The sequence below is a fragment of the Rattus norvegicus genome, chromosome 16 (genome assembly GCF_021556685.1).
Source record: "Rattus norvegicus strain SHRSP/BbbUtx chromosome 16, alternate assembly SHRSP_T2T, whole genome shotgun sequence".
Lineage (NCBI taxonomy): Eukaryota > Metazoa > Chordata > Mammalia > Rodentia > Muridae > Rattus > Rattus norvegicus.
The window spans coordinates 34,707,944-34,731,487 of NC_141549.1; the positions used below are offsets into that span (position 1 = coordinate 34,707,944).

At 42.0% G+C, this 23,544-nt stretch overlaps 2 protein-coding genes across 8 annotated transcripts in view; both read left to right on the plus strand.

Annotated features, from left to right (window-relative positions):
- The window catches only part of Erich1 (glutamate-rich 1), a gene marked incomplete at its 5' end in the record, with an annotated part of 52,793,804 nt that overhangs the window by 3,837,384 nt on the left and 48,932,876 nt on the right, over nucleotides 1-23,544 (plus strand).
- The window catches only part of Palld (palladin, cytoskeletal associated protein), a 393,100-nt gene that overhangs the window by 166,262 nt on the left and 203,294 nt on the right, over nucleotides 1-23,544 (plus strand). For all 8 annotated transcript variants that reach the window (XM_087587230.1, XM_087587229.1, NM_001433254.1 and 5 more), the window contains 2 exon segments: nucleotides 9,961-10,139; nucleotides 22,907-22,973. In XM_087587230.1, coding sequence (XP_087443356.1) covers nucleotides 9,961-10,139; nucleotides 22,907-22,973 — 246 coding nt within the window.

The following is a 23,544-nucleotide window of genomic DNA, read 5'->3' on the forward strand; positions in this document are numbered from 1 at the left end:
TTTACTTCTCGGCCCCTGTGGCTCTCCTGTTCCTTCTCCCTTTGCCTCTAGTCAAGAGCAGCCAGCAGCAGCATCCTTAAGGCAAGAAACGAAACCAGAGGAATTTTAGATGAAACAGCCTTAACTTTGCTTGTGGAAAAAGATGCTCTCCCCCAGAGGAAGGAAGCTGTGCTCATGCTGTTGCTTATCATTGGGAATAGACACACAGCAGGGCATTCTGAGAGTCCAGACATGAACTGCAGTTGGCTTCCTGCAGTTTTAGAGTTGAAGACACCAAGAAGAGCCAACGTCCCTTTTCCAGTTTTGGCTCTGGGCCCTCTAGGTTTCATAAGTCTGAGGTAATCGGTGGAGTTGGATGGACAAGTTCCAAGAGCATACATGATTGACAGCGGTGTCTAATAAAACATCTCCCATGTTATCCCCTTTGGAATGTCATCCAAGTTACAACAATAGCTAATAAGTACCTGCCATAGCTGTGGCAGCGGAATCGCTGAGCGTGCACCTCTAGCTGTTTTGATGCGTGCGATGTCTCATTCCCAGGCTCTGTAATCCATTCCTTCCCTCTGAGGGCTTGGAAGCATTGAGTGCAAATTTTCACAGTGAAGCTTTGAAGTATGACTTGTTGGTTCATGCCGACTTATTTGTGTGCTTGCGGAGAGAAGTAGCGCGAAGGAGCTGATTTTTAAAGTAACAGGTGTAACTTGAAAAGTCTGTAATTGAATGACATGTGGGGGGGCAGGGGGTGAGAATCTTACCCATCCCCCACCACACCCTTATATTTAAAATTTATGCCAGGTACTAAATGCCACTATCACAGAGTGAGAGCAAATCTTAGTGATAATTCAGTTCACCTTCCTCCTCCTCCACCACCACCACCACCACCACCACCACCACCACCATCACCACCAACACCAACACTGCCCTGAATGCATCTCACACTACTCTGGTCCTTTGACTCACAAAGCATGCATTCCATAGTCAAATGCAACTGTGTCAAATGCATGGTCTAAGCCCTAGGAAGTCCTGTGGTGGAGAGAGATGTCTAGTTTTGTTGAACTCAGTGTTTTGGAAATGTGTCTGGCTACAGGACTCTCCGGTGTTATTGGTCAACCTGAAGGAGACCTAGTTTCCTGGGGCCCGTTGGAGGAAACACTAGGCAAATCCATCTCAGATTTCACAATGCGGTAAACTCGATCACAGCGGCACAAGCTGGGAAGAGTAAGACCTACTAATGTCCTTTCCACTGCACCACTCAGGTGGAGAGCTTCAGGAGCCATCTAGGAAGGAGTTTAACAGCGCTGGCAGCATAATACTTTGGTATAGATTTAACTTGAGAACTTTTATAGTTGTTTTGTAAGCGAAACAATGAAATGACTCTGCGCTCTTAATGTGTCTTCGCAAAACCATCATTCATGGTCAAAACAAAATAAAATCGTTTTTAAAGTTTAGTCATCTGAGTTGCTCCAGTCCCCTGCCCCCCATTTTTTGGTTTGTTTAGTTTTGATTTGTTTTATTGGTTGTTTTAATTTTCTGTTTTCATCTCTCCCTCCCCCCCAAGAGATAAAATGAATACTGAGAGATGAATTGCTAGCCATGAGCTTGGTTTAGTCTATCTTATCTGATTTCCCTGGGCTTTGGATCTCAAAAAGCCAGTTCGTTTATTGGTCCCTTTGGACGGTAAGGTTAAAGTCCATCTGTTGTCCACATAGATTTAGCCATTGCCCTCCAAGCTAAGCAATCACAAAATTATAGCCATAGTAAATTTAAACAAGAACTCCTTTCAGCTCATGCAGACCATAAATCCACAAGCCAGAATAAACAGGGTACATCTTGTGGTTAATATGAGCACATGTGAAAAATTAAGAAATCTTTGGTGACAAGACAAAAATTACTCCATAAAAATTAATTGGTGTTTAACTGGGGACATACAAAACGCAGTGCTTACAGATGGGCTGACGAACAGTGAGATCAGACATAAACGAAGCTCACGCTAGGCTTGCCGTTTGGGTTTGCGGATCTCCGGTTCATGGCTGAGTCCTTCCATCCCTTAAGGAGAACAGGTCACCTGGATCTTCCTGAGTTTCTCATCTCTTTGCGTTTTCATCAGAATGGTGTTACAGTGGTAGCTGTAGTATTCTTCAGACATGGGACTTGAAGGAAGCAAGGGCCTTGGGGAGGGGACATTGCTCAGAGCTCAGCTTGCTCCCTAGAACCAGTGACAGCAATGAAAAAGAAACTTAAAAGAAAAATAATAAAAAATCAAGAGGCACCTTTTCAGCATAGCAATACCTTCCCATGAACACAAAGACTTAGAGGAAAACATAAGATGTCTACTGTTTTCAAAGGTTTTTGTTCCATTCAGGGACGTCTTCCTGTTTCCGTTAACCGGTGTCTTTAACTTACAGCATCAGGGCGCGTTAGTCAAGATTCGAGAGTGAAGCTTTTTGCCTTTTATAAAATCGGATTTGTTTCATTTTAAAAGCCACGTGTTTAAAATGTGACACGCAAAAATGTTTCCGTGATGCGTAGTTGTGGTTCCATAAAATAAAAATGGTCAGAGGAGACGGCTGCTCATAAAAATCTCTATTTCTCGCTAAATGGTCGCACTGGAATGGAATTACCAGTCAACTCATAGCCAAGTGATGCTGTACATGACTTCGGTTTTAACCAAAGCCATTAGTATGTTACAACTGGAAAGTTTATGTTATGCTTTGTTGGTGTGTTTGCTGGTTCCTCTTATTTTATCAGTTGGATTTATTCTCATAAAAGTCAACATTCATAGTTCTGTCATGGAGAACCCATGTGCTCTGAACATTTACAGACAGATACCCTGTAACCACAGGTTTTCCCCACCGGAGCCCCAGTTCTGGAATAACGACTCAGAGTCTTACATATCTATTAATAAATGTCTAGGCCTTGTGCTAGGCTTGTTCTCCGACTAGCTCATACTCATTATCCTATTTATACTATTCTATGCCTGCCACATGGCTGCTTACCGTTCCTCAATTTTGTACATCCACCCCAACTTTCTCTCAGTTCAAGTGGCAAAACCTCCCATCCTTGACTATTCCCAGAGTTCCTCCTCTTCTCTTCTCTTCTCTTCTCTTCTCTTCTCTTCTCTTCTCTTCTCTTCTCTTCTCTTCCCCCCTCCCCTCCCCCCCATTATGTCTTCTAATCCTGCCTCAGCTTATTGGCCATTAGATTTTTATTAACTGATGACGCTTCCACATAGTACACAGAGATTATCCCTATAATACCCCTGCCCCAACATACACTCTGAGCCTCACTGACATAAGAGGAAGACCATTCGGAGAGATAAATGGTTAAATTTTCCTCTACCAACCAAGAATGGAAAGGGTGGGCCCTTCTGAGGGGAAACACTTTGCTCAGAAGCACCTGCAGTCCCCTGCTTTAGTCCTTCTTTGACCCTTTCTGACCTGATCAAGCCCAGGGCTGTAGACAGATACCCTTGAATTCACAGCAGAGCCACCTCACTTTGAAATACAGAGAGCCTGTAACGAACTAGGGAACGCCTGATATAAAACATCTTCTTAGATTTCAATTCAAGCACTTCCTGTTGTCGTATGAACCTGAGGTGCTTGGCATAGTCACATTTTTAAGTTAGAATTTGTAGGAGGTCCTTGGCACTGAGGGGCATTGTCCAACAAAAAAAGAAATGTATACATTAAAAACTTTGCTCAGAACCTAGCCCCGAATAATATCAATACACTTTTCCATAAACCTTTACATTTTTCAGTTCTTTTCCCACCTATGTTCTATATTCCCATATGACAAAAAGAGAAAACTGAGCTCTGGCCACGTGTCTTCTATCCAAAGCAAGTTTCTAATCTGTAAATATGAATCTAATGACCATGTTTTAGAAAGAAACCTACCTGGTTGCTTGGCAGCTGCACCAGAGACTAGAAAGTGGGACTCGGGAAACGTTGTTAAAACATGTTTATGTGCAGAGCTCAAAACTTGATGAAAGATGGAGCCCAGAGCATGGAGGGAAATGGGATGGGGGATTATCTAGATTTAATTGTCTGTGATCCCCGTTCGCATTACTGTAGATAAATGAGGATGGCTTGTATCTAAAATTATAATGGCAATGATGTCACAAGGTTGCTGTGAGATTAACGCAAGTTCTTAAATGCCATGAGTTCTCACATGCAGCGAGGTCTTACACGCAAAGCAATGCAATGCATATAGACATTCAACATATTAACTTTCTCCCCTAATCTGACTATGTTGCTTTTAACTATTATAATCGTTTAATAGCTACTGTGTCACCTCTTTGCTGCAACCACAACATTGAACTTGCATGGCTTAATAATTTTTTATTTCAAAAGTTTTCAAGGTGTGGCCAAGCATATTGGCAGCACCTGTAACACCAGAAACAAGAAGCCTGAGGATCACAAGTTCAAGGCCAGGCTGAGCTACACATCAATGCTGTGTCTCAAACACAGAGTGGATGGTTTGGTGGGTAAAACTGCCTGATATACAAGCATGGGGGCCTGAGTTTGGATCTGTCACAGCAGCATGCATCTCAAACACCAATGCTGTAGTGATGGAGACAGGTAGATCTGCAAAGCTCATTGCCAGTCAGGCTAGCCAATCAGTGTGCTACAGATTCAGTGAGAGACCCTGTCTGAAAAACTAGAGCGCCCTAGAGGACACACCCAGCCTATATAAGCATGCATCTGCACACAGACAAGCACACATAGGAACACATACACTACATATTCAAATTCAGAAAACAAAAACATGGAATTTTAACCCAGTAGACTCTTGGTTAGGCATACTACATGCTTTCATCTAGGTTCCGACTCAACCAATGGACTTTGGCTTTCAACATCCAGAGGAACAGGAGGCTGTGTTTTCTAGAAAGAGACAAGCTTATGCTGGCAATCATGTGTCACTTTAAGCTTTGACTTCATCTGCTTTGTAGTCTGCCCAAACAGCTTTGCTGAGGCTTCTGATCCCTTACATCATTCTGATTGATTAGTGATGTCTGTCACAGGAGGAGCAGGACAATGTCACAACCTTGGCCACACTTTACGATGTAGTTTTACCATGCCAACACTGGTTTTCTTAAACTCCTCTAGCAATGAGAGTTTAATGTGGGAAAAAATTTAGGAGGTCAGCGTTTGATCAACAGACCTGACTTTCAACTCCTCTCTAAATACTGAACGCACTGAGTCCTTTGCCAGAAAGCTGTTAGAATTATGACTTCGTGTAAACTTAACTAAACAAACATGACTATAGCACACATCTCATCTAATGTGGGTTGTCAGGATGTCAAAATCAAAGGTTCTCTTAGCTTAGCAAAGAAGGTGATTTACATCTGCTACAAGCTATGCAAAGAGTAAAAGAGACTGATCTCTCCTGATGTGCTCATTAGCTACACTGCTTTAAGTTTATACTTGTGAAGTACACTTCAGTTTGACTTGGTCAGAGTGGATAAACTTCTTGACATAAACATTCTAAGGCAAACTCTATAACACTGGTACAAATTAAACTATCTGTTCAGCCCTTTCATCTTGTATACACTCATTCCTTTATTAAATCATTGTCAGTGGTCCAGCTTTTGAAATGTCAGCTATTATGAAGCTAACAAGCTAGGATCTTATTGCAATTAGAAGTTAGTTTATTAATGGGGAGACTGAAGTATGAGATCTCCCAGTTCAAGGCCAGCCAGGGCAGCATAGTGGGACACTGTGGGAAATAAGCATTTATATGTACAGTTCACAAAAGGAGGGGACACAGCCACACTACAAGAAGAATCAAGTCAACCCCATGGCCAAATAAGGGCAGGGAATCTGGATAGAAGCCAGTCTTACAATGTCTATGGAAAGGCTGGTAATAGAATGAACCAACTGATGGCTGGCCCATTTGATAATCAGTGGGTTCCTATGTACAGGGCTTGTCCTTGCTTTTTAGTACCTGGCTCAGGAACCATGAGGGTAAGTAAACAGGTGGTCACCCAGAGTGACAGCCCAGTGGAGACTATGGCAGGAGCAGGTGCTCTGGGTTGCATGTGAAAAGCATGCGTGCAGGCAGTGTGCGATCTCTAGATATGGCTGACCATGGGAAGGTCAGTCCTCCATGGTCACAAGACCTCAGATGCCAAAGCAGCAGAAACACGGAAACTCAAAGGTGTGTTTAACACACTCTGCACTCCAAACACTCTACCGAAGCCCAGTGACTATGTATAAAAGCCCAAGTCAGAAGCCCAGAAGAAAGATACATTGACTAGGATAGTACAACACAAGGAAGAACTGATTTAAATATATGCACAACTGAGTGGGAGGTCACGTGTCCATGGCACCAGCACTTGGGGTGCAGATGCAGGAAGATCATGAGTTCATGACCAACCCTGGGAGATGTTAAATTAACACAGTGAGTACAAAAGAACCTGTCTCTCAAAGAGCTTACCTCCTAAAAACTTGTATGCATGTGTGCAGGCGTGTGTGAGTGTCTGTGTGTGTGTGTCTGTGTGTGTGTGTGTGGTGTCTCTATGTGTGTGTGTCTCTGTATGTCTGTATGTGGGGGTCTCTTTCTTTCTCTATATGTATGTGTGTCATTGTATTTGTTTGTTGGGGGTCTGTGTGTGTATGTTCTGTGTGCTATGTGTTTGTGGGGTGGGTCTTTCTGTGTGTGTGTGTGTCTGTGTGTGTGTCTGTGTGTGTCTGTGTGTCTGTGTGTCTGTGTGTCTGTATGTGGGGGTCTCTTTCCTCTTTCTATATGTATGTGTGTCATTGTGTTTGTTTGTGTGTGTATGTCTGTGTGTGTGTGTGTGTGTGTGTGTGTGTGTGTGTGTGTGTAAGTCCATTGTTGCAAAGAAAGCACTTATCTTACCCTTTCTGGTATATAAAATATATACTTTTAAGGTATATTTTAGGTCTTATGTATTTTGCTTGGAGATTTTGTTTTCTTTTAGTCATAAACTTATCTTTATTATACCATAATTGGTCTTTTAAAAATAAAAGTTCTATTGAATTAATATTCTAGAAAAACATCTCATAGTATGCACATAGGATCTTAGTAGGTGCTTAATAAGAACTCATGATCTATTAAGTTTGGCAAGTGCTCGATCAGAAAAACTGTATTTTTCTGTAGACCTTCCCAGACCATTTGATAAAGAGAGTAGAGCATAGCTCTAAAGGCTGAGCATGGATAAAGTGTGACAGATACGCACCAGCTCGGTGCTGCTCATAGAGGATCAGTAAGAAATTGCTCTAAATATACTTTCCAATAAAAAAGTAGTTCATATTCAAAAGGTATATGAGTATGGGGGGGAGGGGAGAAAATTAATCCAGTCATGGTGTGTAAGACCTATAACCCTAGGACACTCAGGAGGCTCACTGTAAGTTCCAAGCCAGCCTGGGCTATTGAGTGAGACCCTATCTTAAAAAAACAATCAGAAAGGAAGAGCAAGGAGGGGCACATGGAAGAATGTGGAGGAAAGTTGGAAATATAATCAAAATATGTTACAGTGTATGTATGGAATTATCTCACTAAAACTCATTATTTTGTACTAATAAAAAGTAATCCATTTGCTAAGTGGAAAGTAAGATGTAGATATATTAGACATTGAGTAATGATAGAAGAAAGTAATATGAACGATATAAAAACCTAGTGGTAAATAGGGCTAGAAAGATAGCTCAGCCCTTTAGAGCATTTGGTTTTCTTGCAGAGGACCCAGGCTAAATTTCCAGTACCACGTGGAACCTCTTGGTCATCAACAAGTACAGTCTCAGGGGATATAACATCTTCTTCTGGCTACCATGTGCACCAAGCATGTGCGTGGTATGCAGACATACATACAGGCAAACACACATACATACAAAATCAACAAATCATTTAAAAAGTAGTAAGTGATCAATTATCAAATAAGCAAAGTGATATTAAAAGTTTTTTGTATCGGCGGGCAAAGCAAAAGAATTGTCAATGTGTCTTAATACAAGAGACGGTAGATATGACACATGATGGCCTTGGGATGAAGAATCAAGAGTTGCTGATAAGGGTTAGCAGGACCAGGGCATATCATCAAGCAGAATTGCTGCAGTTGCTGAGGTAGAGGGTGCAAGTCTGCACATACTCATGGATGACTGACAAAGGCCTCCCATTGAGGTACATCCACGCCCTCAGACAACATCATCTTCTTAAACCACCTGTACCTTTTCATGATGCCTTTTCCCTAAACAGTGTGTTTATATCTTCCTTTTCCTCGAAGACAAAACTATCTGCTGCCAGACAGATGCACAAACCCCACATTTGTTTCAGAGTTTACCAAACACAGTTCTGTTCCTTTGTTTAAACAACACTCAGCGGTCATGTGGTCCGTGGAGTGTGTCCTTTGAGTAAGCCTTTGGCCTAGCCTGGTAGAAGATATTTGTAATGAGGTTGGATTCGAGGATCAGAATAGAATTGCAAAGAAGCAAAGGTGTGGGGAAGAAGGGTAGGAGAGTAACCCTTGAGGTGTTGTAGCAGTGTAGAGAGTCCCTGGAATATTAGGCAGAAACAGAAGTTTATCATAAAAACAACGGAAGAAAGTAAAGTTAAGGTGAGGTCACTAGGAAGCCATCAATGAAAGACCTGAACTTTAAGGAGTGACAGGAGGAAGAAATTCAAGAGCTTTAGTCTGGTGACGGACATGGAATTTATCATATTTCAGAGATGGGAGATCAACTACAGCCAACATCACGCTTAGTGCTAGTGGGTAGCAAGCTGTAGAAGAAAGGGGATGAGATATGGCTTAAAGCTGGATGAATCTCTAAGACTCTATGCAAACAAGAACAATCACACTGTTCCCCAGAATCAAGAAAGGTTGCCCCTTTCTGTTGCTACCCCAAAATGATAGGAGCCTCATTACATAAAATGGTGCATGATATTGGCTGACTGTCTTGTATTTGTTAATTCCTGAAGTCATGGCTGGTCTCTTGTAAGTATCTGCAGGTGGTTTTTAATGTGGCTTCGAGAATTAGCAAGCGCCTTTGATTCACTAACTTTCTTTTCAGCTTAAATGTAGACCTACATCCCGTGACTCCAAATAAAAAATTAGTCCCCAATGTTGTCATCTTTTCACAGAGGGGTGGCCAAGCCCATAGAATCTTACAGAATATCAGAAACAGAACCAATTTCTTAATGGCATTAAGAGCTGAATCGAAAAAATAGAACCAAAATCTCTGAGATTCTTACTTTAAATTAGCATGTTCCTCTGTGTTTCTTTAAGAACACATCGTACTAGCAGGTTTGAGGGAAAGGTTTGTTTTGCTTTGTTTTATGCAAAAGCAGCTGCTGTGGCCATTGAGAAACTAGGGAGCTAGGGAAGAAGGTCTGTGGGTGGGAACCTCTGTCAATCAGTCTCTCCCGCTGTTTGGGAAAAAAAGGGCTGACTAGCAAGAAAAAAAGTACAGCCCAGTTGCTCCCCCTCTCTCCGTCTTGGAGAGCAAAGCAACTAGAAACCATCATAAATATCAGAAATGGGAAGGCATTCGACCCTGTCCTGCTCCGTGCTCAGAGTCTTACTGCTCAATAGGAATTGAGTTAATGACCATGTTTCCTCAGTGCCACAGATAGTTTGAGCATGAAATTTATCTTTCTTTACGTGCTTCCTTGCATAAGAATAATAGGTAAAATTATAACGATCATGGGAGTCTTTCATTATAAAACATGTTGTTAAGACACTTTGATGTTTTAGTCCCTTAATTTTGTAACCAAACGGTCTGTACAAGTTCAACAAGGTCACTTAATTTAAGGTTACTAAAACGTGCAAGATGCTTTGCAAAGAAATCCTTTGTGGGCTAAGTATGTCTAGTCATTAATTTCACAGTCTGGGTTCAGTTTCCATGAGTAACACTGACACAGATCTTTTATCAAGCAAACATCTTCTAGCATAGTATCCAGCCCATACCTCACCCATCCCTCTGTCATCGCTGTCCTTCCCATGTCCTACAGATGGTTCTGTGAGGGGAAGGAGCTGTACAACTGTCCTGACATTCAGATCCACTGCGAGGGTGGGGAGCTGCACACCTTGGTCATTGCTGAGGCCTTTGAGGACGACACAGGTCGCTACACGTGTCTGGCTACAAACCCCAGCGGCTCAGACAGCACATCTGCAGAGGTGTTCATTGAAGGTAAGGAGGGTGTGGAGGGGTGAAGTGTAGATGGTCTTTAGACATCCTTGCAAGCAGCACTGTAGTCATGTGGGTTAAACCCTAGTTATTCTAAAAACCACTACCACCACCACCACCAACAAAACCCTCTTGGAGTACATTGAATTCTTCCTTGAACAGTTCTGACAGTCAGGCATGCACCAACTCTGCCTAATGCCAATGCCGACACCACTTTTTATCTCCACCACATTCACTTGAACTAATTTACAATGTAAAGCACCCAATTCAGTGGCCCCCAAAGTAAATGAAGTATGGAAAAGTACTTAAAACACGTATCATCCAAAGTTAGAAAAGGTTTAGGAAGTCCCTCATGGGAATTCGAAGTGAGGAGTACTTTGAAATGTTTTCATTTTTACTAAGTGTGAGCATTGTGCTTGTGTTTGGTTTTGGTTTTGTCATTGTTGAGACGCCCTTACTTCCACTAATTAACCATAACCTTGAATGAATTGGTGGGAATGACTTAAGAAACCAGTGCCGTAGGAGCAGTTTGAGAGAATGGAATGCTTCTGTTGGTTAATCACTAATCATTTTTAACATGATCACACCTTGTGACCTTTGAGAATGAAAGTATTTCTGTGTCAGAACCAGTACTTTTAAATAATCAGAAGGGCTTTAGACACACTTCTCAGATCACCTTTAAATCTACAACTTAATGACTATCCTGTAAATCAGTTGCTTCTTCAATAATAGTTAAACTTTTGGACAATCATGGAAATACTTGAGGCCTCTGCTAGGTGATCTTCAGGTTTCAGCTATGTAGTCTAATTACATTATATCATGTCACTAGGAAAGCCAAAGGATATAAGATCCAAACTCTTGTCTACAGCTGTCAAAAACAGTTTTTAAAATAACAAGTACTGTTGACTAGAAACTGGTACCTTTGCTTTTGAAAGGACTGTCTACTTTGTCTAAGTATTTCCAGGGACCTCAAGCTACCTTCTCCTCTTAGAGAAAGGAAACAGTTCCTGGCTAATACCTATTGCCCATATGGCGCTTGCAACACGAAGGCATGCAGATAAATGTCACTCTTAGTCCTTTGAGGCATTTCTCTGATTTCCATTTTGCAAATGAGAAGCAGACCCAGACAGATTGAGAGGGACTCCCCCAAGTTAAAGTCCATGTTCTGAGGCAGGACATCACAATGATGACTGTTTTAAAGTGCTCCATAAATGAAAAGTTGATGGCAAAAGACTTCTGGTGCCAAATGAGTTCTTACTAAGTGTCAATAATGGGCAGGCTCCATGGTGACCCTCATGTGGTGTTGTAGAACACAGTGGAGGGGACTGAAGGGAACCTGTCTGCACAATATGATCTCACACCTGTTCATTCAGAACGCTTTAAAATAAAATGCCTTGTTGGCTTGAGGCTGGATTTTTCTTTCCCAATGCATAGTTTTCCCATGATGCTCAGTAAGATCAGCCCTTGGTCATAAGTTTTGTGAGTATAGATAGTGTGCAACCTTATATAGATTGAAGGAAGGGCAAAGGAGTTAGGCAAAGCAGCATAAGGAGCCAATAAGGTTCATCTTCCCAAGAATAACATAAATTATTATAGAAATTGGGTAACCTTCACCTTCTGTATTTTTTTTTAATTGGACATTTTTTATTTACACTTCAAATGTTATTCCCAGTTTTACATCTGTAAGCCCCCTATCCCCTCCCCCTCCCCCTTCTTCTAGAAGGGTGTTCCCCCTCCCTAACCATCCCCCCTTTCCCGTCTCCCTGCCCTGACATTTCCCTACACTGGGGAGTCCAGCCTTGACAGGATCAAGGGCTTCTCCTCTCATTGGTGCCCAACAAGGACATCCTCTGCTACATAGGCAGCCGGAGTCATGGGTCTGTCCATGTGTACTCTTTGGATGGTGGTTTAGTTCCTGGGAGCTCTGGTTGGTTGGCATTGTTGTTCTTATGGGGTTGCAAGTTCCTTCAGCTCCTTCAATCCTTTCTCTAACTCCTCCAATGGGGAACCCATTCTCAGTTCAATAGTTGGCTGCTAGCATTCGCCTCTGTATTTGTCATGCTCTGGCTGAGCCTCTCAGGAGACAGCTATATCAGGCTCCTGTCAGCATATACTTCTTAGCTTCATCAATATTGTCTAGGTTTGGTGGCTGTATATATAAATATGGGCTGGATCCCCAGGTGGGGTAGGCTCTGAATGGCCATTCCTTCAGTCTCTGCTCCAAATTTTGTCTCCATATACCCTCCTATGAATATTTTTGTTTCCTCTTTTAAGAAGGACTGAAGCACCTGAACTTTAGTTGTCCTTCTTGAGCTTCATGTGGTCTGTGGATTGTATTTTTGGTAATTCAAGCTTTTGAGCTAATATCCACTTATCAGTGAGTGCATACCATGTGTGTGTTTTTTGTGATTGGGTTACCTCACTCAGGATAATATTTTCTAGTTCCATTCATTTACCTATGAATTTCATGAAGTCATTGTTTTTGATAGCTGAGTAGTACTCCTTGTATAGATGTATCACATTTTCTGTATCCATTCCTCTGTTGAAAGGCATCTGGGTTCTTTCTACCTTCTGGCTATTATAAATAAGGCTGCTATGAACATAATGGAGCATGTGTCTTTGTTGTACGTTGGAGTATCATTTTTGTATATGCCCAGGAGTTGTATAGCTGGGTCCTCAGGTAGTACAATGTCTAAGTTTCTGAGGAACCTCCACACTGATTTCCAGAATGGTTGTACCAGCTTGTAATCCCACCAACATTGAAAGAGTGTTCCTCTTTCTCCACATCCTTACCTGTATCTGTTGTTACCTGAGTTTTTGATCTTAGCCATTTTCACTGGTGACAGGTAGAATCTCAGGGTTGTTTTGATTTGCATTTCCCTGATGATTAACAATAACATCTCTTTAGGTACTTCTCAGCCATTTGATATTCCTCAGCTGAGAATTCTTTGTTTAGCTCTGTACCCCATTTTTAGTAGGGTTATTTGACTCTTTGAAATCTAACTTCTTGAGTTTTTTGTATATATTGAATAGTAACCCTCTATCAGATGTAGGATTGGTAAAGTTCTTTTCCCAATCTGTTGGTTACCATGTTGTCTTAATTACAGTGTCCTTTGCCTTTCAGAAGCTTTGAAATTTTATGAAGTCCCATTTGTTGATTCTGAATCTTAGGACATAAGACATTGGTGTTCTGTTTGGGAAATTTTCCCCTATGCCCATGTGTTTGAGGCTCTTTCCCACCTTTTCTTCTATTAGTTTCAGTGTATCTTGTGGATGTCTTTGTTCCACTTGGACTTGAGCTTTGTACAAGGCAATAAGAATGGATCAATTTGCTTTCTTCTACATACTGCCCACCAGTGGAACCAGCATCATTTGTTGAAAATGCTGACTTTTTTCCACTGGATGGTTTTAGCTTCTTTGTCAAAGACCAAGTGACAATAGGTGTGGGAATTCATTTCTGGGTCTTCAATTCTATTCCATTGATCTACCTGCCTATCTCTGTACTAATACTATACAATTTTTTATCACTATTGTTCTATAATACAGCTTGATTTCAGGGACCGCGATTCCCCTAGAAGTTCTTTTATTGTTCAGTATAGTTTTTGCTATCCTGGGTTTTTTGTTATTCCAAATGAATTTGCAAATTGCTCTTTCTAACTCTATGAAGAATTGAGTTGGAATTTTGACAGAGATTGCTTTTGGCAAAATGGTTATTTTTCCTATATTAACTCTGCCAATCCATGAGCATGGGAACACTGACCTTGTTAAATATGGATAAATATTTAAGTTTTTATGAATGAGAGTCAAGCTCAGGTCCATTCTTAGTCTCACTGTGAGTTCAAGTAAGAAATGTTTGCATGCACTAACTCCAGCTCTGGTTAGATTCAGGTCTTGCTCAAACACATTGCTAATTCTGCATTAACAAGGAGTTACTAGAGGCTACCAGAAGCAAAGAGGTGGTAAATTTTTAAATATCAACAACAACAACAAAAAAAATCTTTTCTAAATGTTTCAAAACCTATTATTAGTTGGAAATTATCTAAATTCCATTGTTTGGGCCCTTAAGACAGCACAGTGGATAGGGCCACTTGCTGCCAAGCCTGACAACTTGAGTTTGGGACCCATATAGTAGAAGAGAAGGGACTCCCAAGAGTGTTCCCCTGGCCTCCATACTGAGTATGCACACCACACACAATAGTAATAATGATATTAATAACATAATGATAGGAAAAATGATGGCTGGGTATTCTCTACCCTGTGCGTGCGTGTGTGTGTGTGTGTGTGTGTGTGTGTGTGTGTGTGTGTGTGTGTGTTCACCTAGTCAAAGATTCAAATCCAGGTAAGTCTGCCACATCTTTGCTGGCCCAGAATAAGAGGAAGTTCTTCCTATCCTGGGGTTACTATCCTTGTCTTCCTTGTTCTGGTTTGATAGCATTTTTTAGGACACAGTAATGCTTTATTTTTCACCATCCTCACATGTACTGGTCTTTACACAAATCTCACATTAGCGAATGCATTGCTATTCTAGAGCTCATAGTCCAGAAGGAAAGGCCCAGAAAATCCTTAAAAATCAAGAACCTGGCAAGTCTATGAAGGACATAAAGGCAATTGATAGGATGCATGTGTGGTAAGTCACCCTAAAACAGTGACATTTGATGTAAAACCAGCAGAGAAGAGAAGAAAATCTGAGGAGAGGGTGCTCCAGGCAGAGCAACCACATGCAAAGGCCTAGATAGGAAAGCCCAGGAGGCCAGAAGGAACCAAAAGATTCCAAGGTACCTGGACCTCATCAGCCAGGAACTAGGGACTAAAGCAACTTGGAGGTAAAAGGGTTTGTTTTCATTCAGAATTCCAGGGTTTGGTCCATTATTTCAGGAAATTCAAGGTAGTGGGAACTTGAATCAGCAGGTCACATGATACTCATCGTCAAAACAGAGAGGACCAAATACTTGCAAGCTTTATATTGCTTAATTTGCTCTTTACATTTAGCCTAAGATACCTTGCCTAGAGAATAGTGCTGCCCTCAGTGGGCTGAGTCTTGTCATGTTCATTAGCATAATCAAGACAATCCACCACAGACATGCTCACAGATCAGCCTAATCAAACCAATCTCTCACTGCCTTCCAGATGATACATTGTATCAATTGACAGTTAAAACTTACCATTACCCAAGGAAAAGGAAGTGGCTTCAGGAAGGAGGGACTTGCTGGCAGTGTCCATTCTACTGAGAAGTCAGATGAGGTCAAGGAACAAACCACTGACTTTAGCCATGCTGGGCATTGTTGGTGATTTTTAGCAAGAGGGAGATCAGGGACAGGGTGTCATTCAATGAGGAAAGTTTGAAAACTGGGGAAGCAGTAGCAGATATTGGATTCAGGAAGTTTCTGGTGAGCAAAAATATTGGCAGTGTCTGGAAAAGAATATGAGGTCATAAAGGATAGTTTGTTTTCAGGCAGGAATTACTGGAATATGTTTATATGCAGATGAAAAGACATGGTAAGGGAGAAAATTAGATTGAGCAGAAGAGGGGAAAGATTGAGATGCAAAGTCTTGAAGGGAGCAGAAGAGCATGGCTTATGTAGGGAACAGAAGCGCCCCTCCTAGGATACCTAGTAAAGGAGTAGTCTCAAGAATATGTACATAAAAAAATAAACAACATGTGAAATAAATCCATCCCAATTTTCTACCGCTCCTTCCATTTACCACTGTAAAATTAATTACAGGGATTGGTATAGCTTCAAGAACTCTGAAAAGGATAGTAGAGTAGTGGCTTTGAAATGTGGAGTGAGCAAAGCTGGATTGAACTAGACCTTGTGGGCCTGAAGGATGTGGATCTGGAGGAGAGGGCAGGAAGTCATCATCAGAAGATGGTGAGGTTGGACAGGAATGCAGAAGAGAGATTCAAGGAGGCAGGTACTGCTTGACATTAGTTTGTATTTTACAATGCTAAGTAGTGAGATTTGGAAGGATGTCATGATGTTGCATGGGCAAATGTTCCTTCCACACCCATGAGATCAAGCCCCAAATGCCAGACCACCACAGTGCACCAATGTCTGATATCCAATGGTCATCCAAGAACATATGCCTTCTGCTAGATTTGAAAATTTATGTAGAGAACCTAAGAATATTTAGGCTGTTTTTCATATTATATATTTTAAAATAATTTTCCTAATATTTTGATAGATTGCTAAGGGATTGCTTTATAACCTTTAGCACTGTGCTTTGAAATCAGATCGTTGTCAGTATCTATGGAGTTGATCTTAGAGTGTGCTGGCTATTCTAAATATCATAAATGTTGCTGTAAAATTATAAAAAATGACACTCGTCCTGGTTCCTGCAAGTTTTCACTCCCGAGGATCAGCATGCTCTAGCTGTTTCTCTGTTACTGCTTTCACACTCTGTCCCCTTGGCAATTGTTATCATGCCTGAGACTCACATAGCATTCCTCGGGCCATGCTAGCATGGCCCCACACCATGCTAGCCCCAAGCATTTTATAGACTAGCATGGCTTCCTATCACAGACTCTGTTCACATTCCCAACACCCAGTGAAGTCATGTCTCAGGAAACTAGAACTCAACAACCAGATTTATGTGTTAAATGCTCAATGTACAATACTGTCAATGCCCACACCAACACAGCACCAAGAACCGGGCGTAAGCCTGCAGGATTAAAAAATACACACACACGGGTTATTCATGTTAAGAAAGAAAAGTCAATTCTGTAGTCTTTTTTTTTTTTTTTTTACCAAATATATACCCCAAGTTGACCAGGTGGAAAAAATCTGGGAAGCACGGTGGGAAACCCCAGCTTAAGGCTTCAGTAACAAAAGACCAAATACATGCCCCCAATTTACTGGGGAGAAATCCAGGAAGACCAGCCTAAATCCCAAGAACAAAAGACTGGGAAAAAACAAAAGGCAAGAATGAACTGACCATCACCCAGATGTGTTGTTACCAGGCCAGGTTGTTCCTTTGTTAGGAACAAAAGGCTTCCACATGCATCAGCAGGGCTCAGCAGGGGTCAAATCCTGCAAGGGACCCAGAAGGGTCTGACAAGGGGGTAAAACACTGCAGGGGACCCAGGAAGCTGTGACAAGTCCCCCTATTTTTATTTTATTAAGCAAGTCCCCCTATAATAATCTTTAAGCAGCGCCTGTCTTAGGACACTTTGGGTTATCAAACCTCTTTCCCGTCTCTGGAAAATTCTGCCAGTCTCAGAATTTCTTGTCTTAGGTGAGGCCTGGCCCCAAAGAGTTGCCTGTCCTTGGCTAACTGCTTCTGGTGAAGGCTGAGCCCAATTTGGGCAGAGAGTTTGTCTCCTACCAAGGAGAACAACACCTGCTTAGTTGCTGCCCAGGACTGGGAGTGCTGTTTGCGCATGTGAAGAGAAGCACAAGGCCGACTACTGCAGCACCCTAAGGCCAGAACATGAAGGGCCATAACACTGAGGTCCATTGTCAAGCTGTTCCTGTATGTAAATTTTAGAATTCCCAACCATCAGCAACTACTCCAGAAAGTTTACTCACTGTGCTTGCCTAACAATAGATTGGGGGAGGGCAATCCCAGACACTGTAGACACCGTGGCTGTAGCAGCAGTGGCTGCTACAATAACAGCGAAGATGCCAAAGTCTTTTCCAAGGCTGTTCAGGATCGGCCATCCTTTTCCGGAACAACTGGCAGGCAATGGAACCATGCCTGAGATCTGCATAACCAGGGCAGAGTTCCCCAGTCTCCAGCAGCTTCACACAGATGGCATTCCTGTGAAGCCACAGACTGCAAAATGGCAACACCAGTCATGGCGACAACAACCACCAGGGGAATGAGGAGGGACAGGGGTAATGGCTGGAGTCCAGTCTTCTCCAGCAAGCAGCAGTGCACAGAGGATCAGAGCTCAGGCCATGGTAGGATGGGACACACAGCGGCAGTAATAATGACTGCAGGAATACCAAAATCTCTGTGATGACAAAAAATGAGGGGAAATCCTCCATCTTCCTCCAAGGGCACAGGAATGACTCCAGGGACCTGAACCACAAGAACTGAATATTCATGCTCCCAGGATCAGCATGTCTCACCAGCTACTCTGGCAGCTGGCACACTCCTGCAGCATTCTGTAGGAAAAACATAAACATGCCCTCTTCCCCATATAAAATACCTGAACAGGATCATGCCATATGCCAATATGTGGAGCCTTCCATTTCACATAGGCAGAAGTATGCCTCGTTGTAGGGTGCCATAAACACTCAGAGAGTTCCTTGGCATCCAAATTTTAAAATTGAAATAAAAAGAGCATTATTTAAATAATTGTATAGCATGCAGGGTATAACTCCCCCCTTTTATTTATTAAGATATTGTTGAGATATTATTTATTAAGATAAGTCCTCAAAGATTAATACTATTATGTGATACAGGAAGAAATTGAGGACATTGAGGACTTGTATTTATAATTTGATTTGTATACCAAATTATTGTCTCCAGCATTATTGTTTTGATGATATAAAGAATGAGATTGTTTGACTAATTGTTCTTATGTAAGGCCTATAATCTGTCTGGTATCATTGTCCTCCCTTGCTAAGGGGTCTAGGCAATTCAGTTTGAGTTCTTAAATGGCCTATAAAGGAACAGTACTTAGTATTCTTAACCATTAAGCCATCTCTCTAGCCCCTCACAAGCTTTATTTACCTAAGCATAAGCATTAATTAGAAATGCCAAATCCTATAAATATTGTCCAGATTCAGCCTTACTTAGAAATCCCTGAGCTGGCAGGGCGAGGCTGAGAGTAGAGAGTAAGCAATGGAATCTTCCTCTTTTCATGAGGATGTGCTATCAACTCCATTACCATTTTCAAAGAGCTAGGTATGAGTCTATGGTTTTGTTTAGTTGTCTGAGCCATAGCACTGAAAGGACAGTGAGTTGTCAGACATTCACACTGAAGTCATCACTCACTGATTTTATGTAGAAAACTTGTCTCTGATAAAGCATAAGTAATTGTAAAATTTGAGGGTTAGCACTACCTAAAAAAGGAAAATTTTTTAATCAATTGTAAACCACAAGCCACATATTGGCTATCAGTATTACAACCAATTGATAATATATCATTGCCCACCTAGACACACAAAGTCCTGTGCACATCCATCCCTTAAGAATATTCATAACAACCTGTAAATGTGCAGAGAGGAATCTTAACATCAGCCTCCATGTTCTCTCTGCTGCTTCCTCTCTTGCTCCAGTCTCCTCCTCTCTCCAAAACTTTCCTCCTGCCCATCCTGCCTTCTCGTCCAATGACAGGCCGCATTCTATCTTGTACCTGCCTTCACCTGATGACATCACCCTACACACAAAAATAGTATTTTCTTTTTAAAAAAAAAATCTATTCACGTGTACACAAAAAGATATAAAGCCATTCATAGCCTGACTGCCCTGTAATGCCCTCTGTGTGTATGTATGTGTTGTTGGGAACTGAAGTTAGGGCTTCACACATGCTAAGCCTACACCACACCACCAAACCATAAACCAACCCAATAGTCACTTTTAGTTTGTTACCATTTCTTACCTCTCTCCTGCACATCCTTTACTTCGAATAGTTTTGTTGTTTTTTTTTTTTTTTGCAGTTGGTTTGTTTGTTTTTAATTTAAATTATTGTCTCCCAAGCATCTACCTATGTCGTAAACATTTCTGACCAACAGATAACCCACAAGGGCAGACTTGCAGAAGGATGGGAGGAATTGCTATCAGGGGAGGGAAGGGAAGTTGCTGGCACTGTAAGGATTGGTCTGGCCCAGCTGCCACAGCTGTTCTGACACCTGAGAAATAAGGTGACATTGACATTCCACAAGGGCTGGGCAGGTGCAGAAAATGCCTCAGGGATACCAACACTTTTCCATTACCTTTCTCTGATGATCAACTGCAAAAAGGGAGAAAGAACTAGGCAAGCGCTCTACCACTGAGCTAAATCCCCAACCCCAAGAAAAGTTTTTTATTCATTCTGTTTGTTTGTTTGTCTATGTAGGGTCCAAACTCAGAATCTTCCAGGTACTAGTCAGGAGCTCTGCCTCTGTGCTGTAGCTACAGTCCAAGAAAGTGTGTGTGTGTGTGTGTGTGTGTGTGTGTGTGTGTCTGTCTGTCTGTCTGTCTGTCTGTCTGTCTGTCTGTCGTCTGTCTGTCTGCCTGTCTGTCTTTGGTTTGTTTAAAACAAGAGTTCCTTTTGTAACACAGGCCAGCTTTGAACTCACAAGAATCTGCTTTTACAAGGATTCAAGTCTGTATCACAATGCCTGACTCCTACAATAAATCCTGCTGTATGGTGTTGCTGTTGTTGCTGCTGCTATTGTTGTTGCTGTTGTTGTTGTTGCTGTTGCTGCTGCTGCTCAGACAGGGTCAGACTAGGCAAAGCTAGTCTGGAACTCAACTTCTTAAGTAGTCCAGATTCACCGTAAATTCAAGGCTATCCTCCTGCCCAAGTCTCTCCATTGAAATAGAAGTGTAAACCACACACCCAGCCAGACTTCCCCAGTAAGTAGTACCAGCAAGATGACTCAGCAGGTAAAGGCACTTGCCACAAAAGGCAGGCCACATGAGTTCAATCCTTGCAACCTACATAAAAGAGTAGATGGAGAAACCTGACTCGATTGAGAGAGAGTCTGACCCACAGGGGTGCACTATGACATGTGTGCCCCCTCACTGTGTGCCCCCTCACACTAAGTTTCTTAAACAAAAAAAAGGCTTTTAAAATACAAATCATAAGAGGAAAATTATTTTTTTGACCTGCTATAAATGTTTGGAGTCAAGTGAGCAAAGCTGTTCTCCCATATTTTTGACCTCTTTGAGACTACCTGGGACCACATCCGCAGGACTTTGCTCTCCTTAAAATCGATTTTATGATTCCAATTAAGCTGTTATCTTAGAATAGTCCAGCCCATATTGATAACCGGTTTTCTTAGTAGTTCCAGAGACTTCCCCTGCTTAGCCCCTCCCACTTCATCACAGTGTAAGCTTCCTCCTCCTCTTTCTCAAGTCTGCTCCTACTGCTTCCGTGTTTTGCCTGTTTTTTCTATCTACCCCCTTAAGAACACTCACCACTCCCAATGCCCTGCCAATAACAGCAGGCCTTTTTTGGCTCCAGCACTCCAGACCTGCCCTGTGTATCTAACTGGCCTCAAACGTTGCCTCTCCAGTGTGCTGCCTGTTTTCTGCTGCACACTCGACTCCCTGTCCCCAAATAAGTCTTGCAATTCCCTAACTGCATGCTTCCAGCAGAGGCTAAAGGCCAACTCTGAGCAAGCTTGGAGCTAAGCACCAGATTTGCCAAGCCTAGAAGGTCGTGGGGGAGGGGGAGGAGAGGATTCAGAAACAGAGTGCAGCCTGTCACCACCTGCAAAGTTACCTACAAATTTGGTTCTTCCATTTTCCTGCCTGTGAAGTGAACATCACTTACTTCTCGGTAAGGTTATAATAGGTTATCATAATCCAAAGCTACCAGAAGCCAAGCTGATCGCTGAGGACATATTAACCATTCAGTTTGATATCCTTTTATAATCTTTCCTCGATTCTTGGAGGACTGATAATTTTTCAGTAGAAATGACAGATGACATTCATGGTGTAAACAAGGAGTCCTCAGAAGCCAGAAAAGACAGCCAAGGATAATCTGAACAGGCAGGATAGCAAGAGTGTATCCTAAGAAAGTGAGTCACAGAAAGGAAGAAGCTGAGATGTGGCAAGGGGCCTGCCCTCTCCCTCCCCTTTGTGAGACTTCCTTGCTCCCTACTTAGAACTCCAAGTTCACTCCATTACTCTCTCTGCCCACACCCCTCTTCTGGTTTGATTTTTTCCTATTTTGCCATATAAGGTATAAAGTTCTCGCTCCTCTATCTGTGTGCTCCCAAGAATGGGACTCTACAAGGGTTTGTGTATATGTTGAATGTCTTTGGGACCACATCCCAGCTCCTTAAGCTGTGTCTGCCAATGAGTACATTCAATTCTGTGCATCAGGATCACGTGACTTGCAAATGCTGGAAGTCTGGTAAAGAAATCATGAAGTCTGTGGGATGTCAGATTTGAGGAGTTCCCTCTTCATTAAACTCAGACATCTTCTCATGCCTTCAGAGAAAAGGTGTATGTTAGGAGAAAAATAACCTGACATAAGAGAAGGACGGCATGGGATGGGAAGAAATGGAAAGACATGAGCCTTCTTGGTAATACAGGAGCCAGGTGAAGAGCACCCACCCCGGAAGAAGAGGGATGAGACAAAGCAAACATTCCAGCCGAGTTACCTCAGCACGACTGTTTCCAAGGTCAACAAAAGACCTGAGAGACTTTACTGCAGTCCGGGCACAATCACATTCAGATGAAGAGTAAGGAAGCTGCTTCTGATTAATAGTGGTGAAGACATCAGCAGCCCACCCCATGTGCTCTCCCAGGGTTAAAGTTTAAAACCATGGGCATTTTTCCACAAAGATACTCACATTTGTCTCATAGTTTTCTAGCCATATAAAAGGATGAGTGAGATGGCCAAAGAGATAAAAAGGGAAGCTAATAATAAATTGTAAGCACAGTGGTCCAAAAGAAGCTATTAATAGTACCTTTAAAAGACTTTTCTGAAGAAACTGCAATAAAAATTGATTCAACACTGAATCATCCTCAATTTCAAGTGTATTTGTAGCACAAATAAGACTTTGCAGGTTGCTATCTACAAACGAAGACCATTATACTCTTTGGAACTCTTAGAGATGCCGGCACTGCTCATGTCCTGTCTCGTGATCTTTAATGTCTTCCAGGAGCCAGTTCAACAGACTCCGAGAGTGAAAACTCATCTTTTGGATCAAAAGTTGGAGCTATGCCACAGTGAGTTGCCACTGGGTCTTCTGATCTGGGTCCTCTGATGGCCCTTGTGACAAAGAGGGGTGACAGAACCACTGGGTTTTGAAGCCAGGCTGGGAATGGTCAAGCCGTGTCCATTAGAGAGAGCGTGTTTGGGATTGGGACACAATATTCTACTTCATATGACTTTAAACTGGGGGCGTGGGGGTTGGGGGTCTGTGTTTCATCGTCAGTATGACAAAACTGAGCCAAGTGCTATATGTCAGCTTCAAAGACAACCTTTGAGCTGATTAAGTAAATGACCAGTCCCACTGAGAGAAAAATCAGCTAGGTCTGAATGAGAACCAAAATGTCTAAGTGAGCCAGAAATGAGTTTTCTTCTGTTGGGATAAAGGGTTTTTTTTTGTTGTTGTTTGTTTGTTTTGGGGTTTTTTTTGTTTTGGGCTTTTTGTTTTTTTGGGGTTTTTTTGTTTTTGTTTTTTTGTTTTTTGTTTTTTTGTTTTTTTGTTTTTTGCTATTTAGACCTTATATCTGAAAAAGTCAGAATTTGCTGATCTCTACAGAGACATGCGTTACTAAAAAATGTTACTGTCTC